General features: G+C 42.2%; 1 protein-coding gene across 2 annotated transcripts; it reads left to right on the forward strand.

Annotated features, from left to right (window-relative positions):
* The first annotated feature begins 986 nt into the window (after positions 1-986).
* Positions 987-18,041, forward strand: CIAO3 (cytosolic iron-sulfur assembly component 3). 2 transcript variants are annotated; one of them, XM_063430478.1, is made up of 11 exons: positions 987-1,076; positions 2,386-2,481; positions 8,382-8,525; positions 9,343-9,478; positions 12,027-12,158; positions 12,244-12,362; positions 13,309-13,438; positions 13,555-13,627; positions 16,472-16,609; positions 17,212-17,369; positions 17,514-18,041. In XM_063430478.1, exons 1-11 carry the CDS (start codon positions 1,011-1,013, stop codon positions 17,750-17,752), a joined length of 1,431 nt encoding a protein of 476 aa, XP_063286548.1. In that variant the 5' UTR covers positions 987-1,010; the 3' UTR covers positions 17,753-18,041. The 2 variants fall into 2 exon arrangements, with proteins under 2 accessions (XP_063286548.1, XP_063286549.1); XM_063430479.1 differs by having other exon boundaries at positions 9,346-9,478.
* The last annotated feature ends 4,330 nt before the right edge of the window (positions 18,042-22,371 follow it).

Raw genomic sequence — 22,371 nt, forward strand, 5'->3', positions numbered from 1 at the left:
TATCGATCTATCTATTTATCATCTATCTATTATATATCTACCTATCTGCAAATATATAATCTATCTATCTATCATCTATCTATCATCTATCTATCTATCATCTATCTATCTATCTGTCTGTCTATCTGTCTTATCTATCTATCTGCCTGCCTGTCTGTCTATCTGTCTATCTATCTATCTATATCTGTCTGTCTCAGTGGTGTATCCTGGTTTTGTGCTGCCTGGTCGGTCGGGTGGTCAGGCAGGTGGCGCTGGCTTTTCTCTGAGCTGTCTGCTCGGCTCCCTCACGCGCCGCTGAGTAATGCCGGGAGCTGGAATATGATGTCATATTCAGGCTCCCAGCATCACTTGGCGGCGCGCTCAGGAGAAAGTGCTCCCTCGCCAGCTCCGCCCGACCACCTGCCCGCCTGGCTTGTCAGTTAGCCGCAAGGCTAACAAGACATTTGCCCTGGGCATTTGGGAGTGGCTTTTTTTGCCGCCCCCTGGAAAATGCCGCCCAAGGCAAACGCCTTGTTTGCCTCGCGGCTAAAACGGCCCTGGTCTGTCTGTCTATCTGTTTGTCTGCCTGACTATCTATCTATCTGTATCTGTCTGTCGATCTATTATTATTACTTTTATTATTAGTATTGGTATTTATATAGCACCAACAATATTATGGATGGGGGAAATTTAACAATAAAAGGGATAATTACATAATGATAGAGGAACAATAGGTAGATGTGGACTTACAGTCTAGCATCTATCTGTCTCTTTTAAAATGTATACCACCATTTTATATCTATAAAAATGTTTTTCGAAATAGTCATTGAGGAGAAAAAAAAAAGATAAGACAAATCTTTCACATATAAATGTGCAGTTATATAGATTGGGTGTTATTCGCAGTATTAATCAGCAGGTGGCGCTAGCAGCAATCATTTGACGGATCGCTTTGCGGCAGTGGGGCAAGCGTTACTCTTGCTTCACAACAGGAGTTGACATCTGTCGGCTCGCTTTGCGGCAGTGTGGCGGATATGGCTTCTCATTTCAGTGGAGTGCTGCAGCTGACTGATCTGGATGATTTTATAGGACCCTCGCAGGTCAGTGAGTCCTGTGGATTGGTGGGAAAGGGGCAATAAGCAGTCCTGTTACTCAGGGGGTAAACTGGAAGGGGCTCAGGCTGGGCTGTCTGCAATCACATGGCTCTCTGACATCATTACAAGAAACCATGCTGGATATTTAAACCTCAACATCCCCTCCCAAGGTTAACTATACATGGACAATTATTTAAAGGGCTCAGAGTGACCACTTCATTAGCTAATATGTAATAAATGTAGTAAAACTGCAGGCACATGTATCCTTATACATCTCAAATGGGGTGTTCTATCATGTTTTTTTTGTTTTTGTTTTGTGGTTGTTGTTGTTGTTTTTGTTTTTTACATACAAGTAAACAGGTATAGATAAGTAAGTAGTTACAGAAAAAAAATCAATACTTTTTGTTAATTAGAATGTGTACTTTCTTATTACAATTTAAAAAAAAAAATAGATAACACTAAACAAAACCCTAACCTAAAGTGATTTGCACATTATTTATACTTGCAGTTATATGTCCAGTACTTGACACCACAACATTTTACAAAGGTACAAAAAAGAAAAACTGAGCAAAATGTCCCACAAAGCAAAATTATAATTTACATATATCATTTATTAGTAAGTTATCAGTGTATACACCAGATGATAATAAAATACTCCCTAAATAGGCAACAACAAAACCAAAAAAAAAGAAAATCGTGAAATGGAAATAGCCAGTACATTAAAAAAAAAGGTCTCCAATGATTTAGCAAATTTGCCTCCTCAAGGAAGATTTTATCCTATACCCACAGCCCTGTTTACGCTCCCCTGCAGTACTGGGAGTTGAGTGTGTCGAGTGAATGATAAGGCTGTGTAAGTTAAAGAGAGTGTGTCCGTGCTCATAAAGTGATTGTGTGTGAATTGCAAGTAATTCAAAGGAAATGTCAAATTTTATGCCAAAATAGCTGAATCTCAATTTTTTTTTCCCAATGTAGCGATGCATTCATTTTGGCTGTATTGCTCTAAAATTTAAAATTCACTGTAAAATCCCTGCAAATCACATTTTAGTGAATATTCCTGCTAATTATGAATTTATCAACATTTTTTCATATATTTTTACTCAGATAAAGGTATGTAAGCCCAACTTATGGATGGTCGACTGTAGGCAATCTTACAAAATCTATTCATACAAAAAGGAAGGTCAAGGAGTGAGCACACACCTATCACCAACCAATAGAGTGGCACGCTTAAAATATAACACAATAACCGTGTGCAGTAAGCAATATAAATTGTCTCGTCTCTAATATATTTGTATCCATCCTGTTTTGTGGACGGTAGGACTGTATCAAGCCGATTAAGGTAGAGAAGAAGGCTGGGAGGTCTGCTGCTAAGATCCAGATTGAAGATGATGGAAGCTATTATCAGATTCATCAGGTGAGCTTGTTACAGTGGTTAAATGGTGATTCCCCTCGCAAGGTGTGCTTTAGCGAGTTTTTCTCGTAGGGCTGTATTCACAGACTGTTGACCCGCGCAGCCAAGGTAATAGAGTCCAGCACTCTTTGCTGGTTCATTGTTGTCTAGGTTGGATGAAGTCGACATTGGTATTGTGGAAGTGTGAACTCCTCATTATGAATGCGTCCAAGAAGGGGAGGTCCTTCTGTGCCAGGAAAGATCTTTGGTTTATGTCAAGCCGTTCTTAAAGGTTTTGATTTTAAACTGTCAGACAGTGCCAGGGGACTCTATGCAGCACAAAATTTGTAGTATTAAGGCTGCTTAGAGTGGCCTTTAAAAGCAGTAACAATTACTTATTTAGTGCCAACATATTTAGCAGCGCTGTTCAATAGGAAACAATACAATCACTCCTATTGTTCTCTACTTGTGTTTCAGAGCACAGCAAGATTTTGGGTTGGAAGGTGTCTTTCAGAGGACAGTTTGATGAATTCTGATTTGACACATCCTTTTTTAATGCGTTATATAGATATTGCATTCTAAAATGTCAAAAGTGAATACAATGATATTTATCAATGATAATTAAAAAAAAACACCCACCAAACACGGACCTTACTAAGCTAGTCCCATAACCATTCTTGCTGGTGGGCTGATGTAGAAGGGACGTGCCAGTGACACAAATCACATCACTGGCGTGGCTTAAAGAGGGCAGGTCCATCCAAAGAATTGACAGGTCAGACAGTGTGAATGCAAGCCAGTCTGCATTTCAATCCCACAGGCCAGCCTGCTGAGGACAGACCTGTTTCAGTGCTGTCAGCAGTACCATAGTGCCTTTAGCGTAGCGCTAGTACATGATACACTCATGCTATGCTTTTTGTAAACCGTTCCTTGATGTCCCCAAAATTGGACAGTGGGACAGGATCCAAAAATCAGGATGGTTGGGAGGCATGCGTAAGTGGATTCTGGGCATTTTAGTTCAGTTGCCAATTTTCCACTGTAAAAAATTAATAGCTTCGGTCACCTCACAGGGGACACTATGGGCGGCGCACAAGGCAGTAATCAGAGGCACATTAATAAGTCAGGCCACCCACCACAAGAAACAACGCCTGGCACAACTCGAACAAACCCTAAAAGAACTCCGATCACTAGAAGTCACCTTCAAAACACAACCCTCACCTGACCTAAACACTAAAATACAACAACATCAGGCAGCCATTAAAGCCTTCATGTCAGCGGACGCAGCTAAGGCCCTACAATGGACTCGCCAGCTCTTTTACGAGAAGTCCAATAAAGCGGACACCCTACTCGCCCGCAAACTAAAACGTAGAGCAGAACACAAAAAAATTACAAAAATTCACACGAGAGAGGGAAAGCTGCAAGAAACACCAGATCAAATAGCGAAGATATTCCAAGAATACTTCGCTGAACTTTACGATCATAGCCCACAACACAGAGGTGACCCCACACAACTAACCACCAAGATTAATGAGTACCTAGACTCTGTCACCCTACCCTCACTAACACTGGACGGAGCTAGCCGACTGTCCGCAGATATCACGACAGATGAAATAGCAAAAGCACTCAAAACACTAAAACCAAATAAATGCCCGGGCCCGGATGGATTTTCAGGGCTATATTACAAAACCTTTGCGTCGACCCTACTCCCGCACCTAAGCAACCTTTACAACTCACTCCTAAAGGGGGACCCCCTACCCACGGACATGCTACAAGCGAACGTATGCCTCCTACCGAAACCCGGAAAGACCCACCTAGACCCCGGACACTACAGACCGATCTCCCTGCTCAACGTAGACGTTAAACTATTCACGAAAGTGATGGCAGAAAGACTCAACCCCCTCCTTCCCCGACTTATCCACCCAGACCAAGTAGGGTTTATCCCAAACAGACAGGCTGGTGATAACACAAGACGCACCTTCGACCTAATCTGGTACGCCAACCACAGACGCATCCCAACCCTGTTGATATCCCTAGATGCCGAAAAGGCATTCGACAGACTGCTATGGCCCTTTCTATTCGCAACCCTACAGAAATTCGGCTTCCCAACACCCTTCCTGAACGCACTGCGAACCCTCTACTCCTCCCCCACGGCCACCCTTCTCCTACACTCAACAACAGCCCCCTCTTTCCAAATAAATAACGGCACGCGACAGGGATGCCCACTCTCCCCCATCTTATTTGCCATCTCCCTCGAACCACTACTCCAAGTCCTGCGAAACCACAAGGAAATCCACGGAGTTCGAATCAGAGACGAAACCTATAAAATCGCGGCGTATGCAGATGATGTACTTTTGTCAATCACAGATCCGCTGAATTCTCTACCACCTCTGTCCGCAGAGTTAACAAAATACACACACATTTCGGGATACAAACTCAACCTGGAAAAAACTGAAGCCCTCCCGATCCAAGTAGATCAATCCACCCTCCAAACCCTTCAAACCAGGCACCCATTCAAGTACCAGCCCACAGCCCTTAAATACCTAGGGATCACTCTCCCAGCGGACCTCACGCATACCTACAAATTAAATTACGCACCCCTACTGGCAACAGCTGCACAAGACCTGGAAAAATGGAAAGACATGTCGATCTCATGGATCGGCCGAACGACCTCAATAAAAATGAACCTCCTCCCGAGGTTCCTATATCTCTTCCAAACCCTCCCAATCCCGATACTAGCTTCTGATTTTAAAAAGTTACAGACCAAAATAGACAAGTTCATATGGGCTGGAAAAAGAGCACGTATAGCCCGACGAACACTTTACATCCCAAATAGACAGGGAGGCCTGGGACTCCCCAATATAGCCCAATACTTCCACGCAGCACAAATAGCACAGACAACTCAACTACACGCCGCTCCTGGCCTAAAGAGATGGGTTGACCTAGAACACGATATATTTGGCTCCGATTTTCCCTCCCTCATCATCTGGCTCCCAAAAGAGGCCAGGCCACCAACCCCCACCACATCCCCAGCCCTCCTCACCACGATCAACATATGGGATAAAATCACCAAAAAACATGACCTCATCTCCCATCCCTCCCCATTAATGCCCATCCTCCGGAATACTCAGTTCACACCAGGCATGACCCCGAAAGACTTCTCCCGCTATGAGGACAATGACCTGACCCGCATTCACCAATTCTATAAAAATCAACAGATCTTACCCTTCTCGGAACTACCCCAACAGACCCCCTTCATGACCCATGACTTCTTTCGATACTTACAAATCCGCAGCTACATAGACAAACCAGCCATACAGAAAGCGAGCAATACTCCCCTCACTCCACTAGAGAAAGCATGTAGCAAGCACCCACTCGGTAGAGGACAAATATCAACATTATACTCCCTATTAAGTAAAAAAACAAGGGAAGGCGCTATGCCATACATGGCCGCCTGGGAGAGAGACTTGGGCCCCATGGAGGACCAAAGTGACTGGGCGGATATTTGGGAAGCCACAGCAACGGTATCGATCTGCGTCAACCACAAAGAGCAAGCGTACAAAACCCTTCTCAGATGGTACATCACACCGCTACGCCTGAAACAAATGAAACAATCAGACAATGATCTATGCTGGAAGGGCTGTGGGAACAGAGGAACATACACCCACATGTGGTGGGAGTGTCCCCGAGTGACCACACTGTGGCAACATATAGCGCAATTAGCCACACAGGCACTACACACCATAATCCCGCTAGACCCCTGGCTGTGGCTCCTGTCCAGACCTCTTAAAAATATCTCCAGGGCACAGAATAAACTACTGGCCAAGCTGGCACTAGCCACCAGGCGAGCGATCGCAGAAAAATGGGGAAGCCCAGACATCCCGCCCCTCACAATCATAAAACAGAAAATCAACGAAGCAATGCAAATGGATAAGCTAACAGCCTTAGTCCACGACACCACCAAACATTTCGACAAAATATGGGAGCCATGGATCTTTGAATTCACGACCCTATCAAACGCCCCATCAAACGGGTCAGACCAGGTGGGTGGGAGCTCCCAACAAGCAACAACACAGATCTAAGACCCAACCCTCACACCCAACCAACGAGGCCCCAACCAGAACACACATAAAGATCACAGGCAGGATAACAAACTACTCAGACTTAACACCACCCAACCCCGAAAAAACCACCCCCAGGACCACTCAAGCCTAGACAAGGGACACCACACATAGACGGGCCCACGAATAAGAATCAAAACCCAACCCTAAGACCTGACTACTACCTCCCTTCCCCCCCTCCCTCCCTACTGCACTCCCCTCGGATGGAGGCACACAAACACACACCACCTACTAAGGAAAACAACCACACCGCAATCACAACGATACGGAACGCAAACCAACTGTAACTTGAGTATAGCCACTGTACACAGGTACACGATGTAATATAGTTCACACCCCCAGAAGTTACACCCTGGAACCCCCTCCCCGTTAGACACAGAGACAAACAATAACAGCTATAAACAGATGTAACAACCAAAATAAATGGGATGTAAAGAATACCACGACACAAAAGTTCATGCACCACAACTACCACAGATAAAGCCAGCAAAAGCATGAGCTCCAGGAACTCTGTGAACCCACTCTTTAACCCAAGTTCCTCTTCCCGTACCTTACCCCGAATAACAGGTAAAAACCAAGGTAAAGAATCTCTATTTAAACGAGACCAGAAAAGCAGTACCCCCTGGTACACACACCATAGAAAGACCACTATAAACTCAACCTTGTACAGCTTAATGTATATATTGTTTAATATGACTGACGAGCTATGCCATGGCAAGGAACGGAACTTTGTCTGTAACAACAAAGAAAAGATGGAAAACTGGTCGTAAGACCCTGTTACCCCCCTTCCCCAACCCTTCTTCCTTTCTGTATCCCTATATCCCCCTCTTCAACTTGAAAATAATAAAATTTTGAATTTATAAAAAAAAAAAAAAAAAAAAAAAAAAATTAATAGCTGACCTACAACACCCAGACATTGTAACTTAATGATTCTTTTAGTAAAAAAAAAACACTGCAGATTGGGAGGGAGGCCCCGAAAGTGTGGATGTATGGAAAAAACGTATTATCAATGTATTATTATTTTTTTAAAAGATAAATTAATAAAATATCTCCTGGTAACATAACCCTCACATAACGTGTGAGTGCTTGGAGTATCTCCTTAACCCTTTAAGGACCAAACTTCTGCAATAGAAGGGAATCATGACATGCCACACATGTCATGTGTCCTTAAGGGGTTAAAGGGACACTCCAGGCACCCAGACCTCTTCTGCCCATTGGGGTGGTCTGGGTGCCAACTCCCACTACTCTTAACCCTGCAACTGTATTTATTGCAGTTTTTTATCTACTAGACAGCCACTAGATGGCACTTCCTGCTTCATAGCAAAGATGTTGTTTGCTAGAGCGTCGCTGGACGTCCTCACGCTGTGTGAGGACCTCCAGTGTCACTCAATTCCCCATAGGAAAGCATTGAAACGCATTTTCAATGCTTTCCTATGGGGAGACCTAATGCGCGTGCGCGGCATTGGGGCGCATGCGCATTAGGTTTCCTCAGCCGGCGGGCGGGATCAGTCTCGCACACCGGCTGACGTAATTACTGGGAGGAGCGACGCTGACCAAAAACCACCACCGAGGGACATCGGCGGGGTCTCAGGTAAGTGACCTGAAGGGGTTTTCAACCCTTCAGCTACCGGGGGATGGGAGGTGGGAGGGAGAGGGTACCTGCAGTGCCAGGAAAACGGATTGTTTAACTGGCACTGGAGTTTCCCTTTAACTTCTACGACTTGTCATTGTTTTAAGGTTCAGGACTGAATTACAGTGTTTGTATTCAGCGGCCGTGTTGTGGGGTAACTGACTTTTGTTTGTTCACAGGACGGTGCCTCCCAAAAGCTGGAAAAAGCAAAGATTACTCTCAATGACTGCCTGGCGTGCAGCGGCTGCGTGACATCAGCAGAAACGATTTTAATCTCCCAGCAGAGCCACGAGGAGCTCTACAAGATCCTGAAACTGAACAAAGTAAATATCCGAGCTGTTTCTTCATATAGTGCCATCTGTGTGCCCCTCAGTTACACGGAAACAAATATCAAGGTGTAGAGGGCAGAAAGGTCGAATTAATATGACCGTGCTAAATATTGGCTGAATTAGAATATATCTCCACTATTTTCTGCTGTCTGTTTTCTTTTATTTGGTCTAAATTTTGCCATTTTTATTTGGAAATGTATTCACAAGTTTAATTATATGCCCTGGATTTGCTTTTATTTTCCTGCCTGCTCATCCAGTGGATCCAATAAGTCAATGAATTGGTTAGACTGATCTTAAGGTCTATTGCTGTGTGTCAAAGGGACAGTCTGCACATCTACAGCAGTTTAGCTTGCTGAAAATATTTATGAGTGAAGAGTGTGTCCTCCTTTTTCATATTACAAAAAGTGCAGATTTTAATAGAATTTTTCACCTTTGCAAATTAACCTGGTAACGCCTCCTTGGCTTTCAATCAGGCAGCTTGTCATGTTACTTCCTGGTTTGGTTAACTCAGTGGAGCTAAACTCAAGAGGCAGCAATTGCCCAGAGCACCTGCCATGCAGAGACTTTCATTGAGCTGCACTGGGAAGTCTGTGATTGGACAGCCGCAAAAGGTCTGGGTGGGGTTAGGAGGGGAGGGCTTGCAAAGGCTGCAGACAAGAGATCTGCAACGTTTGCAAGTTGTTTTTAGATATACCACCAATGCCAAAAATGCACAATTAGATGCATGCAAGTTTCTAAGTTTTTAAACAAAAAAGGATATTTTTTTTTTTCTTCTGTTGGAGTGTTCTTTTAAACTGCCTGATTTTCCAAGCAGGAAGAAGATTCATCTCAGCATAAGCTGGTTGTAGTGTCTTTGTCCCCGCAGTCTCGAGCATCTCTGGCGGCAAAATTTAACCTGAGCATCACAGACACAGCCAAAAAACTAACTTCTTTCTTCAAGCAGATAGGTGAGTCCTGTGTACTGATTTAAAGGGCCTCCTTAACCATGCCTGTAGTATGCATAGACATGTTCATGCAAGAAGAGTTGCTAGTTAATGTGCAGACAAGAAATCCTGTTTAAAAATGTGAATAGAACTGAGTGCAGATGTCACAAGGATGGAAAACATATTTTGAATATATGAATGGTCTTCGTTCATACTATAAACACTGATTGGGTGGCAGTCTGTTTAACATCTCTTTTACCCTGCTGATTTTAATGTACTTTAACATATAAGTAAATGTGCGTGGGAGGGAGGGGGTGACTGGTGGCAGAGTGAGGGAAGGAGGGGATGTTAGGTGGCAGAGTGAGGGGGTGGCAGAGTGAGGGGGTGACAGGTGACAGAGTGAGGGGGTGGCAGTGAGGGGAGGGAGTGACATGTGGCAGAGTGAGGGGGTGACATAGTAAGGGAGGGGGGTGCCTAGTGGCAGAGTGTGGGTGGGACGGAGGGGGTGACTGGTGACAGTGAGTTGGTGACAGAGTTACTGAGGTAGGGGGTGACTGGTATCAGAGTGAGTTGGTGGCAGAGTGAGGGAGTGACTGGTGGCAGAGTGAATGAGGGAAAGGGTGACTGGTGACAGAGTGAGGGAGGGGGTGACAGAGTGAGTGAGGGAGGGGGTGACAGAGTGAGTGAGGGAGGGGGTGACAGAGTGAGTGAGGGAGGGGGTGACAGAGTGAGTGAGGGAGGGGGTGACAGAGTGAGTGAGGGAGGGGGTGACAGAGTGAGTGAGGGAGGGGGTGACAGAGTGAGTGAGGGAGGGGGTGACAGAGTGAGTGAGGGAGGGGGTGACAGAGTGAGTGAGGGAGGGGGTGACAGAGTGAGTGAGGGAGGGGGTGACAGAGTGAGTGAGGGAGGGGGTGACAGAGTGAGTGAGGGAGGGGGTGACAGAGTGAGTGAGGGAGGGGGTGACAGAGTGAGTGAGGGAGGGGGTGACAGAGTGAGTGAGGGAGGGGGTGACAGAGTGAGTGAGGGAGGGGGTGACAGAGTGAGTGAGGGATGGGGTGACAGTGAGTGAGGGAGGGGGTGACAGAGTGAGTGAGGGAGGGGGTGACAGTGAGTGAGGGAGGGGGTGACAGAGTGGCTGAGGGAGGGGGTGACAGAGTGGCTGAGGGAGGGGGTGACAGAGTGGCTGAGGGAGGGGGTGACAGAGTGACTGAGGGAGGGGGCTACTGACTGAGGGGAGGGGGTGACAGAGTGACTGAGGGAGGGGGTGACAGTAAATGACGGAGGGGGTGAATGGTGGCTGAGTGACTGATGGAGGGGGTGACTGGTGGCAGAGTGACTGAGGGAGGGGATGACTGGTGATAGTGACTGAGGGAAAAGGTGACTGCTGACAATGACCAGTGACTGAGGCAGGGGGTGATTGGTGACAGAATGAGTGCTAGAAATACCTTTTTTTTTTTTTCACTGGTGGTCCAGTGTCCTGGCTCCCTGGTGGACTGTCTCTCCAGTCTGCAGCTCCGCCGGATGTGAGCTGCAGACTATGCTGTATCTCGCGAGCTCCAGAAGTCAGAGCGTTGCAGTGGTAACCCGTGGCAACGCTCTGATTGGCCAGACATCGTGAGATACAGCACAGTCTACAGCTCACACCCTGCAGATGGGAGGGGCCTCGCACCCAGCAGCACACTGGGCAAGCCGCCGGCCACCCTCTTGATGTCGGTTCCTTGGTCATGGACCGAGGACCTGACAAGGCACTCTGCTACTAGCCCACGGCAGGGCTGAAAAGATAAAATAACTACATACCCGGCGCCCGTAACTGCATGTCCCAGGTATCAGGCTATAGGTATTGCGCATCCCTATTTTCAGCAGATTTTCCCCGTTTCCGAACGAAATTTCAGTGCATCCCTAGATTCTACTGTTGTTCTCAATGAGAGTGTTGAGCATAGACCATTAACCCAAAGCCTTAGTGCTCTAAGATGTCTACACTTAACTCTGGCTGTGCCGTAACTTAAATATTGAAAGGCTTTCACTCAACACTCTTGATTTATGCAAAAGTCCAATCAATAAACTCCATCTGGTGAGGAGTATAGATAATGCAAAGCCGAGTGAATCGCTTATGGCATGCCACCTCACTGCTACATGGCCTGCGATACTCTCTAAATCCAGTACAAGAGCGCCTTAATGTAAAGCATGGCATGTCTATGACCCTAATCCTTAAAGATTGTGCTTAGATGACCTATTTTGGCTGGACACTTTGTACATCACTCGAGGTCCAGAACGGCCACGTTTCTGATTCCAAAACAGCCATATTTCCTCTTCAGCTTCCACCTCTTCATTCCTATTCTGAACGATGTACTATCTGGGCAGACTAGATGGGCCGAATGGTTCTTATCTGCCGTCACATTCTATCTGAAGCAGCGGACCTGGCTTTAATCATTTGTAAGATTTGGTACCACAGCACTATGAATCTAAACAAGGGTTTGATGATGATGTATTTTTCCTGTGTGTGAGTTTAATCTGATTGTGTCGATTGTAAATTGTTCTTCCAGTTTTTTGTTTTATCTTTTTCTATTCCCAGGAGTGCACCATGTGTTTGACACCACTTTTGCGAGGAACTTCAGCCTTCTGGAGAGCCAGCAAGAATTTATTAAACGCTTCAAAAAACTAAAGGAGGAGAAAACTCTCCCCATGCTGGCCTCCGCCTGCCCAGGTACACAAAACTATTGTCGTTGCCTGAGTGAGCTCCTGTCAATTGACAACGATAAACTCATAAACTCTTGTCTCTCCTCCCCCAGGATGGATCTGTTATGCTGAGAAGACCCATGGAAGCTTTATAATACCGTACATCAGCAGCGTCAAGTCCCCACAGCAAGTGATGGGATCTCTCGTTAAAAAACACTTTGCACAAGAAATGGTAAGTAAACATGTTTTTATTTTAGATGCACTGAACAGAAAAATAAAAAATAAAAAAGTGCTGGATTATATATTCCATAGGTGATTTATGTTATATGTCAAATAATGGAAAATTCAAGATTGGCTAATGCATATATCTGTATAATGCATTATAACATTGTGAATAAGCCCGAGCTTGTAAGGTCCTATTAAAGGGTTTCTCTAACCACCATCACTGCTTTTTGAAGTGGTCATAGTGTTGGGAATCTGGATGTGCAGTGTTTCAACTTGAATCACTACACATCCAGAGTTCTTTTTAAGTGTTTTTCGTGGCTACTTGCATCCTTGGGCACGTGTCTGGTCCAGGCTGCCAACTGTCAATTCTGTGCATATATTACATGTGTTGTCAATGCGCACAGCACACTGCAGACAGAGATACCTGCTTCTACCTTGCACGCAATACCTGCAAGGCTAAGCTCTTATCTCCCCTCTCTCCATTTCTCCCTATTACCTCCGCTAATATATTATTTTTTTTATCCACTGCCCTCCTTCACTCTCTTTTCCCCTCCCATCGCCAGCTTAGATCATGCGCATGTGCTCTGAGCCCGTTACATCCTCCAATCAAATGATTTTCTATGAGAAGCCTTTGATTGGACCTCGGCACGGCTAAGATCTGGAGAATATGTTTTTATAGTATTTGACCAAATTTACCTGATCCGAAAAAATTTCCTGGAAATGTACCCTATCCTGAAAAAATAACTTGTTTATTTAAAGCAAAGTGAGCCAGTAATGTTGTCTTTGTATTAGAATATAATTAACTATTGTGAAGATAGGCTATCTATTGCTTGTCTGTTCACATATGAGTATGCTAATACTGCTTCGAGTTCTCATCAATCTATGACTCTTCTCCAGCATTAAATACCGTTGTTTGTACTTTGTCTGATCCCTTTTCATTTTGCTGAATGCAGAATTTAAAACCGAACCAGATCTACCATGTGACAGTGATGCCTTGTTACGACAAGAAGCTGGAGGCTTCAAGACCAGATTTTTATGACTCGGAATACGAGACACGGGATGTTGATTGCGTCATCACAACTGGTAAATGTTTCCTCAGTTATTTACATGTTAATGTTTAGAGGAATAACATTGTATATGATTTAGTAAATCCTGGTAACGTTCAATAAATAACATCAATATGTATATATTTTTACTAGGGGAAGTGTTGCGGATGCTGGAACAAGAGGGATTGTCTTTATCAGATGTGCTTCCATCTCCTCTCGATACATTGTAAGATTTATTTATTTTATCTATTCCAAACAATTTTTTAAAATTTATTTATATATATTGTTGGGAATTGAACAACGAAATACAAATTGTAGACCTAATCAACGAGGATGAAAACATTGCTGAATTGGAGAATTTGTGCCATTTTTGGCTATTTTACCAATAAATAAACAAATAGAGCAAAAGTGCTAGTGAAAAATAGAAAATGTTTGCGACCTAAATTTGATACTATTCTGTCTCAAGGGAATATCAGTAGAGAACAGGAAAAGACAGGGGTGGAAGGGCTTCAAATTAGAGTTAAGGAAGACTAATGGACCATATAAAAGGAGGCAAAGCTCTGAAGGTCCCTTATATTCACTTGAAGAAGACTGTACTTGCCAAAACACGTTTGCACCTTGTCAGGGAGACTGGCTAATCATATTCTAAACATATTATTTATTTGTACCTTACCGTGTATTTTGGCTTGCACTTATAGCCTAACTCTTTTTTTCTTTTTATAATTTTTTTGTAACTTTTAATAAATTGGTTGCTGTGTACACTGGTGGTATTCTACACTGAAAGACCACATTCGCCCCAGAAGGGAGCACCAGAAAATGCTATATGCAGAGCCTGGTCACGCTCTATTACGTGTGCGTGAGTCAATCTAGCATTCCCTGTGGCCGTTTATTATTTACTGTGTTACGCTTTGAGGACTTGGCTTGGAATTGCTGTTCTCTACTGATCTCTACTGGGTATGTTCAAATTTGGCTAGTGTATATTTACTATTTTTCACTGGCATTTTGTGCACTCTTTGTTTATTGGTATCAGTGTGGGAACACTTGATGAGAGGAGTGTCGTGTGCTCTGTTTATTTATTTATTTATTTTTGTCATTTATGTCTTTTGCTTCATATAAAAGCACCATTCACATTGTTTTAGTTTGTTTGTTTTTTTAGCTATTTTAGTCTACGTTTTGCAATTCCCCTTTGTGTTTCCGAAACATTCTAGAGCTCAGTTTCACTCTAATTCTTTAGTAGTTAGTCTTTTAGGATTTTGTGAAATAAAGCTCAGAGTTGGTATGGAGTATCAGACATGGTGTGAGGTTTGTTTCGAAATGTTTTTGTGGATATTGTAACTGTGTAAATTTTTTTTTATAAAAATCAGTGTGTGCTGGGAAACCTGCATTGTTTTTTCTTGAAATATTTCTTTTAGAAATTAGCCAATTTTGAGGGAATTTAAAAATGTTGTTTGCAAACAGTATATCCAACACTATACATGTAAAGGTCAAATCTGGGATAAAGTTCTTGGAAGACAGTAATTAGCATGGAAACCAACAGAATGTTCATGTGGCAGTATGGGGTAATGACATACGCTTCCTGTAAACAGACCTAACAGAACCTAAATTTAGAAGCTTTAAACCCTCACATGTATGGGGTGAGATCTAAATCGCTCAATGTCATTTTTTTACAAATGGCTTAAAGCTCAGTTTTCTTTCTTCTGCACGTACACTATCGTTTCCTCTTTAATTAGTTTGCTCACAATTTAATGAAACAATCAGTGCTCAATGTCTTGTGTACGTGACAAGTATAGACATCTCGTGTTTTTTGAAGTGCATGTAAGCTGAGCCACGTGTGGAATGAACAGGCACTAATCAGTGAGATGACAACCAACATACTAAATTTTAAATACAATTAAGGAAATGAAGGAAAATATAATGTGTCAAAGTTAAAAAAAAGTTTCAAGAATTTGGTTTTTTTCTTTATTAATTTCAGTCTTCAGCAAACTATTATTATTACTATTATTAATTATTTCGTAACTAGGGCCCTGTTATTGCTAGATTAGAACTTTGCCTAACAGCTTCACTTGAAGGGAAATAATTAAATAAAAATATATTTTTATTAAAATGGACCCTATAGGTATTCTTACTACTTAATATCATACGCATTTGTATACCTAGCACTACAGTGTTCTTTTAAAAAGCTTAATGATATCTTTGTTACCTCCTAGTCCCCTGTTTGATGTTTTAAAATTTAAGGCTCAATAACCTTTTACTTATATTCTTCAAGTGCTGAAACTCAGCCCACGCAACCGCCTGCTCAGTCTCTCGTTTCCTTCTCTCTCCTCTTCGACTTCTCCAATCAAATTCTTCTCATAGAGAAGCATTGTCGACGAGTAGCGCTTGCACACCAAGTGCCACGCTGTTCCAGTCAAATGCGTCTCAAAAAGAAGCATTGATTTCTGTTTTTTATGAGAAGCATTGATTGAATTTCCAGCATCCTCATGCAATGTGTGAGGACATTGAACGTCAAGAACAGAGCATAACTTTGATACCCTCATTTAGATCTGACCGTCCCCTTTCCCACAACAGAAATCACGCAGAGAATTTAAGATTGGTAAAATGTTTGAAACACTATCCCCATTTTAAAAAAAAAAGTTTTAGCAAGCAATTAGTGATCCTGGAATTTGAATCATATTGGAAATATTTACTATAGCCGCCTAACATTAGACTTGTTTTCTATTTAGTTCATTGTTCCCATGAAAATAAAGTGTGGGGAATTCTGTGTTTCTTTATGCAGATTTTCTTGTTACTGTAACTAATTTATGCAAAACCTTAATAAAGAAATAAAAAAGGATAGAGTCTGACTCTCGCAGTGTAAGCAGCAGGCACTAGAGTTGTCTTTAGCCTTGCAAAGTAATCTTCAATGTTTTACATTGTGGGAGCAAAATACCAGAGGCACTGCACCCAGACCACTTAATTGAACTAATGTGTTCTGGGTACCTGTAGTGTCCCTTAATTGCAGTTATTTTATTTTAAGCTAACTAGCCATGAGGAAGAAGGGTTGACGGTACGTTGTTTTGTATCTACACAGGTTCAGCAGTGTGACAGAAGACGAACCTCTAGGACACCAAGGTGGAGGATCAGGTGGATACTTGGAGCATATTTTTAAGCATGCTGCACAAGAGCTTTTTGGCATCCAAGTGGATCATATCATGTACAAGCCTTTAAAGTAAGAAGACTTCTTCCGTTTTGTTTAATTGCAATTTTAGCTGGTTACCAAACAAACTGTATTTTGTGTCCAGAAAGGATTTAGCCAATTCTAATTATAATTTTTTTGGTGCTGATGAATACTGTAGCCATTGCTGCCGCCCAAGAGCAGTGGAAGTTTGAGCGCAATGCTTAGATTTGTGTGTTTGTAATTTATAAAATTATGAATATGTACTATTTCATTTAGGGTCACGTATGCAGCTTAAAACTATTGAAATATTAATCAGTATTTGTTTTATTTATTATTTTAGATTTGCTTAAAGGGTTTCTCCAACCCTTTTTCAGTTTTATCAGAATACTGACCAAACAAAAAGTTTGAGGTGTGTTTAAAACTAGGTTTTTACTTCCTTAAATTCAGCAGTGGGCGAAGATTCCAGAGCTGCTCAGGGTCACGTCGACATCCAATCAAAGTCTTCTCTATATAACTTCAAATACACAGTGATGCTCAGTAATCAAATGCAGAAACAAAGGCTTTTAATTTGTTGTGGTCTTTTTTCCCCATCACCCAATTACATGTTTTACAGAGCCTGTTTTTCTTTAATCTGGATATAACTTTTTGTTTAGGAATAAAGATTTCCAAGAAGTGACGTTGGAGAAGGACGGCCAAGTGGTTTTACAGTTCGCATTAGCTTATGGCTTCCGAAACATTCAGAACCTTGTCCAGAAGCTGAAAAGAGGACGGTGTACCTATCACTATGTGGAGGTTATGGCTTGTCCCTCAGGTATTTTCCAGTTCTCAGAATCATACATTTGTAAAATATAGGCGATATATCAACAAATTAAAAATACTGGGAAGTGATTGGATAAAATAGTAATTGAGCTTTGTTCGTTGAGAGGTGCTAAAGGAATGTGTTTGTCCTTTCCAGGTTGTTTGAATGGTGGTGGTCAGATCAAAGCAGAAGGAGAAGCCAGTAAGGACTTGCTGCAGAGAGTGGAGCAGTTGTACGAGTCTTTAAGAACTGAACATCCAGAGAATAGCAGTGAAGTACAGCAACTTTATGAACAATGGCTGGGGGGCAGCGAGTCTACCAGGGCAGAGCAGGCTCTCCACACTCAGTACCATGCTGTTGAGAAGATAAACACAGGGCTGAACTTAAAGTGGTGAATGAGAGACAGTGAAAGGTGTCCAGGTGACCAGCATATGGGTTTAGAATATCTGTGACCTACCGGATAGAAACGAAACCAATCTCAAGCAAATAAGGATGCTTGTATCTCTAATGCACTATTTCATATCATAATATTTATACGTTGGTCACTTTTTTTTCTGTCCCTTGAATCTGTAAGGTTTCTGATTGGAGAACACCGAAGTGGGATTTTCAGTTACTATTTTGGAATCCGTAATAAGGTGTGATCTATTTTAAAATGATTCAGCAACACCATAAGTCATCTGTGTATTAAAACTGTTACTCCATTTGAATGATACTTTCCATTATCTGTTTGTTCGGACTGTCGTAGCGATGGCCACTCTGGTAACTGAATGGGCACAAGATATGCCCACGAGGGATGGGATGGCAAGGGAGGAGTGTGTGTAGTTCCAGCTTTGGACTAAATGTCTCTACAGCCAGTAAGCGTCTTTGTGTTTGTAAATGTGTTAAATAACATTGTGTTACTGGATGGAAACTCTCCCCGCAGCATAATCAAATCGCAGGGGCCTCTTTGACCCACAGCAATATTTCACATTATTACAGGAGAAAGTTATCTTGTGTTCTCGGACACAAATGGTGCCTTTCCTCCTCAGCTATCGACCAGCACCTAACACAAAGCAGACACAGCAGTCCGCCCTTGCCCAAAGACCACTGAAATGTGCAACCAGTACTCCACCATGTCCTTTTGGAACTTACATTTCAACCGATAACGGTCTTGGAAATACTTTAAAAATTATTGGTTAAAAAGTTGTTCTATACACATTGTGTACTTTAATAGAGGCTCTCTTAGGAACAGAGGTTATGTTTTTTAAAGCAAAGCCCTCTTGGCTTCTAAAATACAAAGAATCTAAGCCGGGTACTTATTTTACTCTGTGAGTGCAAGTCTAGCTAGCTGTGGGCTTCCTGGGCCTGTCTCTTTTAATCATTACAAGAGGTCTGTATTCTTTAGGCTTGTCGGGGTAATATATTCTGTTTACATCAAAGCTATGTTTGAAAACATGTTCTTTAGCCCATGAATAACGCCTTCCTCCTGTTCCAAGCTATCTGGACTGAAAGTGACCGTTGCGGCACATAACTCCATATAATTTGTGTCTAGGGCTGAGGACACAGAAGATTTTCCTGTACCAAACTTGGACCAACAAATAATAAAGTGAAATCACAATATGTGTGTAAACACCACTTTTCCCCCAGACACAGTTGTCTTTCTGTCTTGCAATAATGAGTATTGTTAAAATAGCTTGGTAATCCAACATTACCTTTAAACAAGATATTAGATAGATGTTGAACACTGGCCAGATAACATTTCTGAAAACAGCCTTTGTAAAATTTAGACTGTTGAAACGGTTGTTCCTGTCTTGTCTCTGTCTAAGCAGTGTAAGAATAACACCGTGTTGGGGAAGCCATGGCAACACAACTGGCTTTGGGCCCAAAGTGGGGTCTTCTAACAGGGAGCAATATGTTATACGGAGTCAAATGTCAGGAACACCCTAAACCCAGGTAAAAAGCCTGGTGAATATGAGCCATATTGTAAAATTTACACAAAAATAGCCAAACCGTGACCAAAGCTTGTTGGAATTTGGCAATTTGCCTTTCAATTCTTTACATATCACCATTTAGCCCCTTAATGCTTTCAATTAAAATAATTGAATAATTAGTATAATGCATTAGTATCTCATTAATAAGAAATTGTTCAAGTGAAAGGAGAGATTCCGATAATGAAGTTAACAAAACAATGAATGCAATTCAATGCAGAAGAGCAATAATGAAAAGACCCCCACCTTTAAATGTTTTGTACAAGCCCAACTCTAGAAGTCACTTTTAGTTTATTAATGACGGGGGAAATATGTTTTTGTTAACCAATAGAACCACCTGTGATCACGGCTTCCTGGACAGCAGTAGCTGAGTGAATTAACTTCTCATCAGTACGGATTTGATCGATTGCTTACATTCCCAATCTTTATGGGGCAAGTTGTTTCCAACTGTGTAGAAGAGCAGTTAAAGGGATTCTATAGTGCCAGAAAAGCAAAGCCATTTTCCTGGCACTGCAGGTTTCTAAGGTGCCCCCTCCTGCGTCACTGGAGGAGTTAAAAACCCTTCAGTCACTTACCTGAATCCGGCCTGTGTCAAGCTCCGCCCCCACTCCTCCCTCCTCAATCGGGGAGACCTAGTGGCTGCGCAATTCTAACGCTGATGGTCCTCATACGTCCAGCGTCGGATAGCAGACCAAACAGGAAGCCTTCTAGTGGCTGTTTGATAGACAGCCATTGTGGGCAGACTTAGAGCTGCAATGTAAACATTGCCGTTTCTATGGAACTTCAATGTTTAACATTGCAGCACTAAGTTCAAAAGCTGAAGTGGTATTCTACACAGTTTCATAACATATTCAGAGCAAGAAAGATACCTCAAAATATTTTCAAACATTATTTTCATTACAGACAAAATGCAATCGGAAGAGCATTTAAATTTAACTGTAGAAACCGCCTTATCGCAAAACCTGGAAAAAATGCAGAACTAAAGGATATTCAGCAATTCGATCATATGTGCAAAACAGAAGGCGCTGTGGCTATCTATCTAGTGTCAGACGAAGTCTGTGCTCAAATGCATGCAGGTAAGTGTTCATGGGAGTTGAAGTTCCCTGAAGGTTTTAGCTCCTTGATACAAGTAACCTACTACGAACAGTGTAGCACGGAAGAAGCCATTTCCCTTTGTTCTGTACTTGTTAATAGCTTGTTCAGTGATTTTGGTTTTATTTTTTTCATTGAGACGATGGCCAGCGTAAGGCACAGCAATAGGAAACCTCTTCCCCACAATGTGATTATGTACAACTGTGCCCGAGCTCTCAAGGAACACGTCTGGCCATCTTAGCTGTCGGGCCCCGCACCCCTATAATGTGAATTATGTGCGGTTGGGGTGCTATAATGTCCTGAAAAAGACATGGGCATAATAAATCAATAGGTGAAATTTAAAAACTGAAATCGACATGTCTGTAATTGGACCGTATAACTTCTCATTAATCCGCTAAAGGTCTACCTGGAATCATATTTGGGTACTCTTGGGCAGTAGGCGAATACAAATGTAGGGACTTTACATTAGTGAGACCCACATGGTCTGTTACATTCCTAATGACAATGAAGCATTAGTGTGAAAATCACAAACAAAATAGAAATGAGTTTAAAAAAAGTTAAATACATTGCGAATCTACTTAGCACAAATATATACTTTTGTTTAGCAGTTTTGGATGCTGTGACTGATATTCAGACTATGCAGGTTCATTCACTAAAGTGAGAATTCAAAGTTAACTTTCAAATTTTAGGCCAAAGTAGCCAAACTGGAAAAATATCTCACCTTTTCCAATTTGTATAGTTTGGCCTGAATTTGGAAATTCACTGTGAATTCAAAATGTATTGAATAACCCCGATAGGGATCTAAGGCTAAACCTTTGCAATATTTGGTCTGCTGACAAGAATTCACTCAATAAATATTTTATTCTGACTTATTACGTATACATAGTGGGCATTGGAAGAAATCCCTATCTGTCCTTTAAAAATGATATATAAACTGTATGGGTACATGTAAATAGAAACAGATATGTTACAGTGGAACTAACATATAGAAACGGTTCTAGAACGCTCTGTCACAAACACGGAATCCTGGGAAGGCCATGGTCATGAAAGGGTTAAAGCCCTTTACTCTGTGTTAGCTGCAGCTTTATTCCTCTATCCTTGCATTGTGACTTCATTCATTGTCTGCTTTGTGCAGCAGTTATGATGTCATGATGCTACAGCTGACATCACACCAGGTCTGTCCTTTTCACTTCATTCATTCAGAAGGTTTGAGGCAGACAGTGCAGAAATGAAGACTGTCCTGTTTTTTCTTTTCTTTTCATTATTAATGTCATCCTCTGGATATCTGAGACCATCGATTCTAGAAGTAAGTATATCCTACACACAGATAGCTGCGATTTACACCATATTTGTAGAATAACTTCATTTCTGTAACCCGTCTTCTAACCTGAAATCACAGTTTTTCAATTGGGATTGTACTATACTTACTTCATCACCAAGGAAGGTGTGGTAATGGTATAAAACCCTTCCATAGACTTTGCACATAGTATATTGCAAATACAGTATCTATAAATTATTGTCTGAAAAACGAATTTGCATCAAAATCTGCATTAGAACTTTTTTTTTGTATAAGAACCTATTAACAACACACTTTAAGACACTTTCACTTTCATGTTTTTTTTAGTCCATGAAAACCAACTTCTGCCGGTGTGTCTACCTGGTGGTCGGAAGAATGCTCAGCCTGGTGATTGGCTGTGGAAGGAACCAGGAGCCAGTTGATGATGAAAGAAGACGTGTATGTCGAGCCGTAACCTGACTAAACTTTGGGGTTTAAAAGCTACTTAATGAGTAAGAATTTTAAGCTTTTAGGGATTGGGGCTAGATAATTCAGTAATGCATGAACCATTTTGGCAGAATAATGCTCAGAGAATGGTGAATATGTTTGAATTACAGAGACATTGTACCTAATAAATTTCTCCACATGAAGATACACAGCCTGGTCACTGACCATGGAT

The sequence above is a fragment of the Pelobates fuscus genome, chromosome 8 (genome assembly GCF_036172605.1).
Source record: "Pelobates fuscus isolate aPelFus1 chromosome 8, aPelFus1.pri, whole genome shotgun sequence".
NCBI classification, from domain to species: Eukaryota; Metazoa; Chordata; class Amphibia; order Anura; family Pelobatidae; genus Pelobates; species Pelobates fuscus.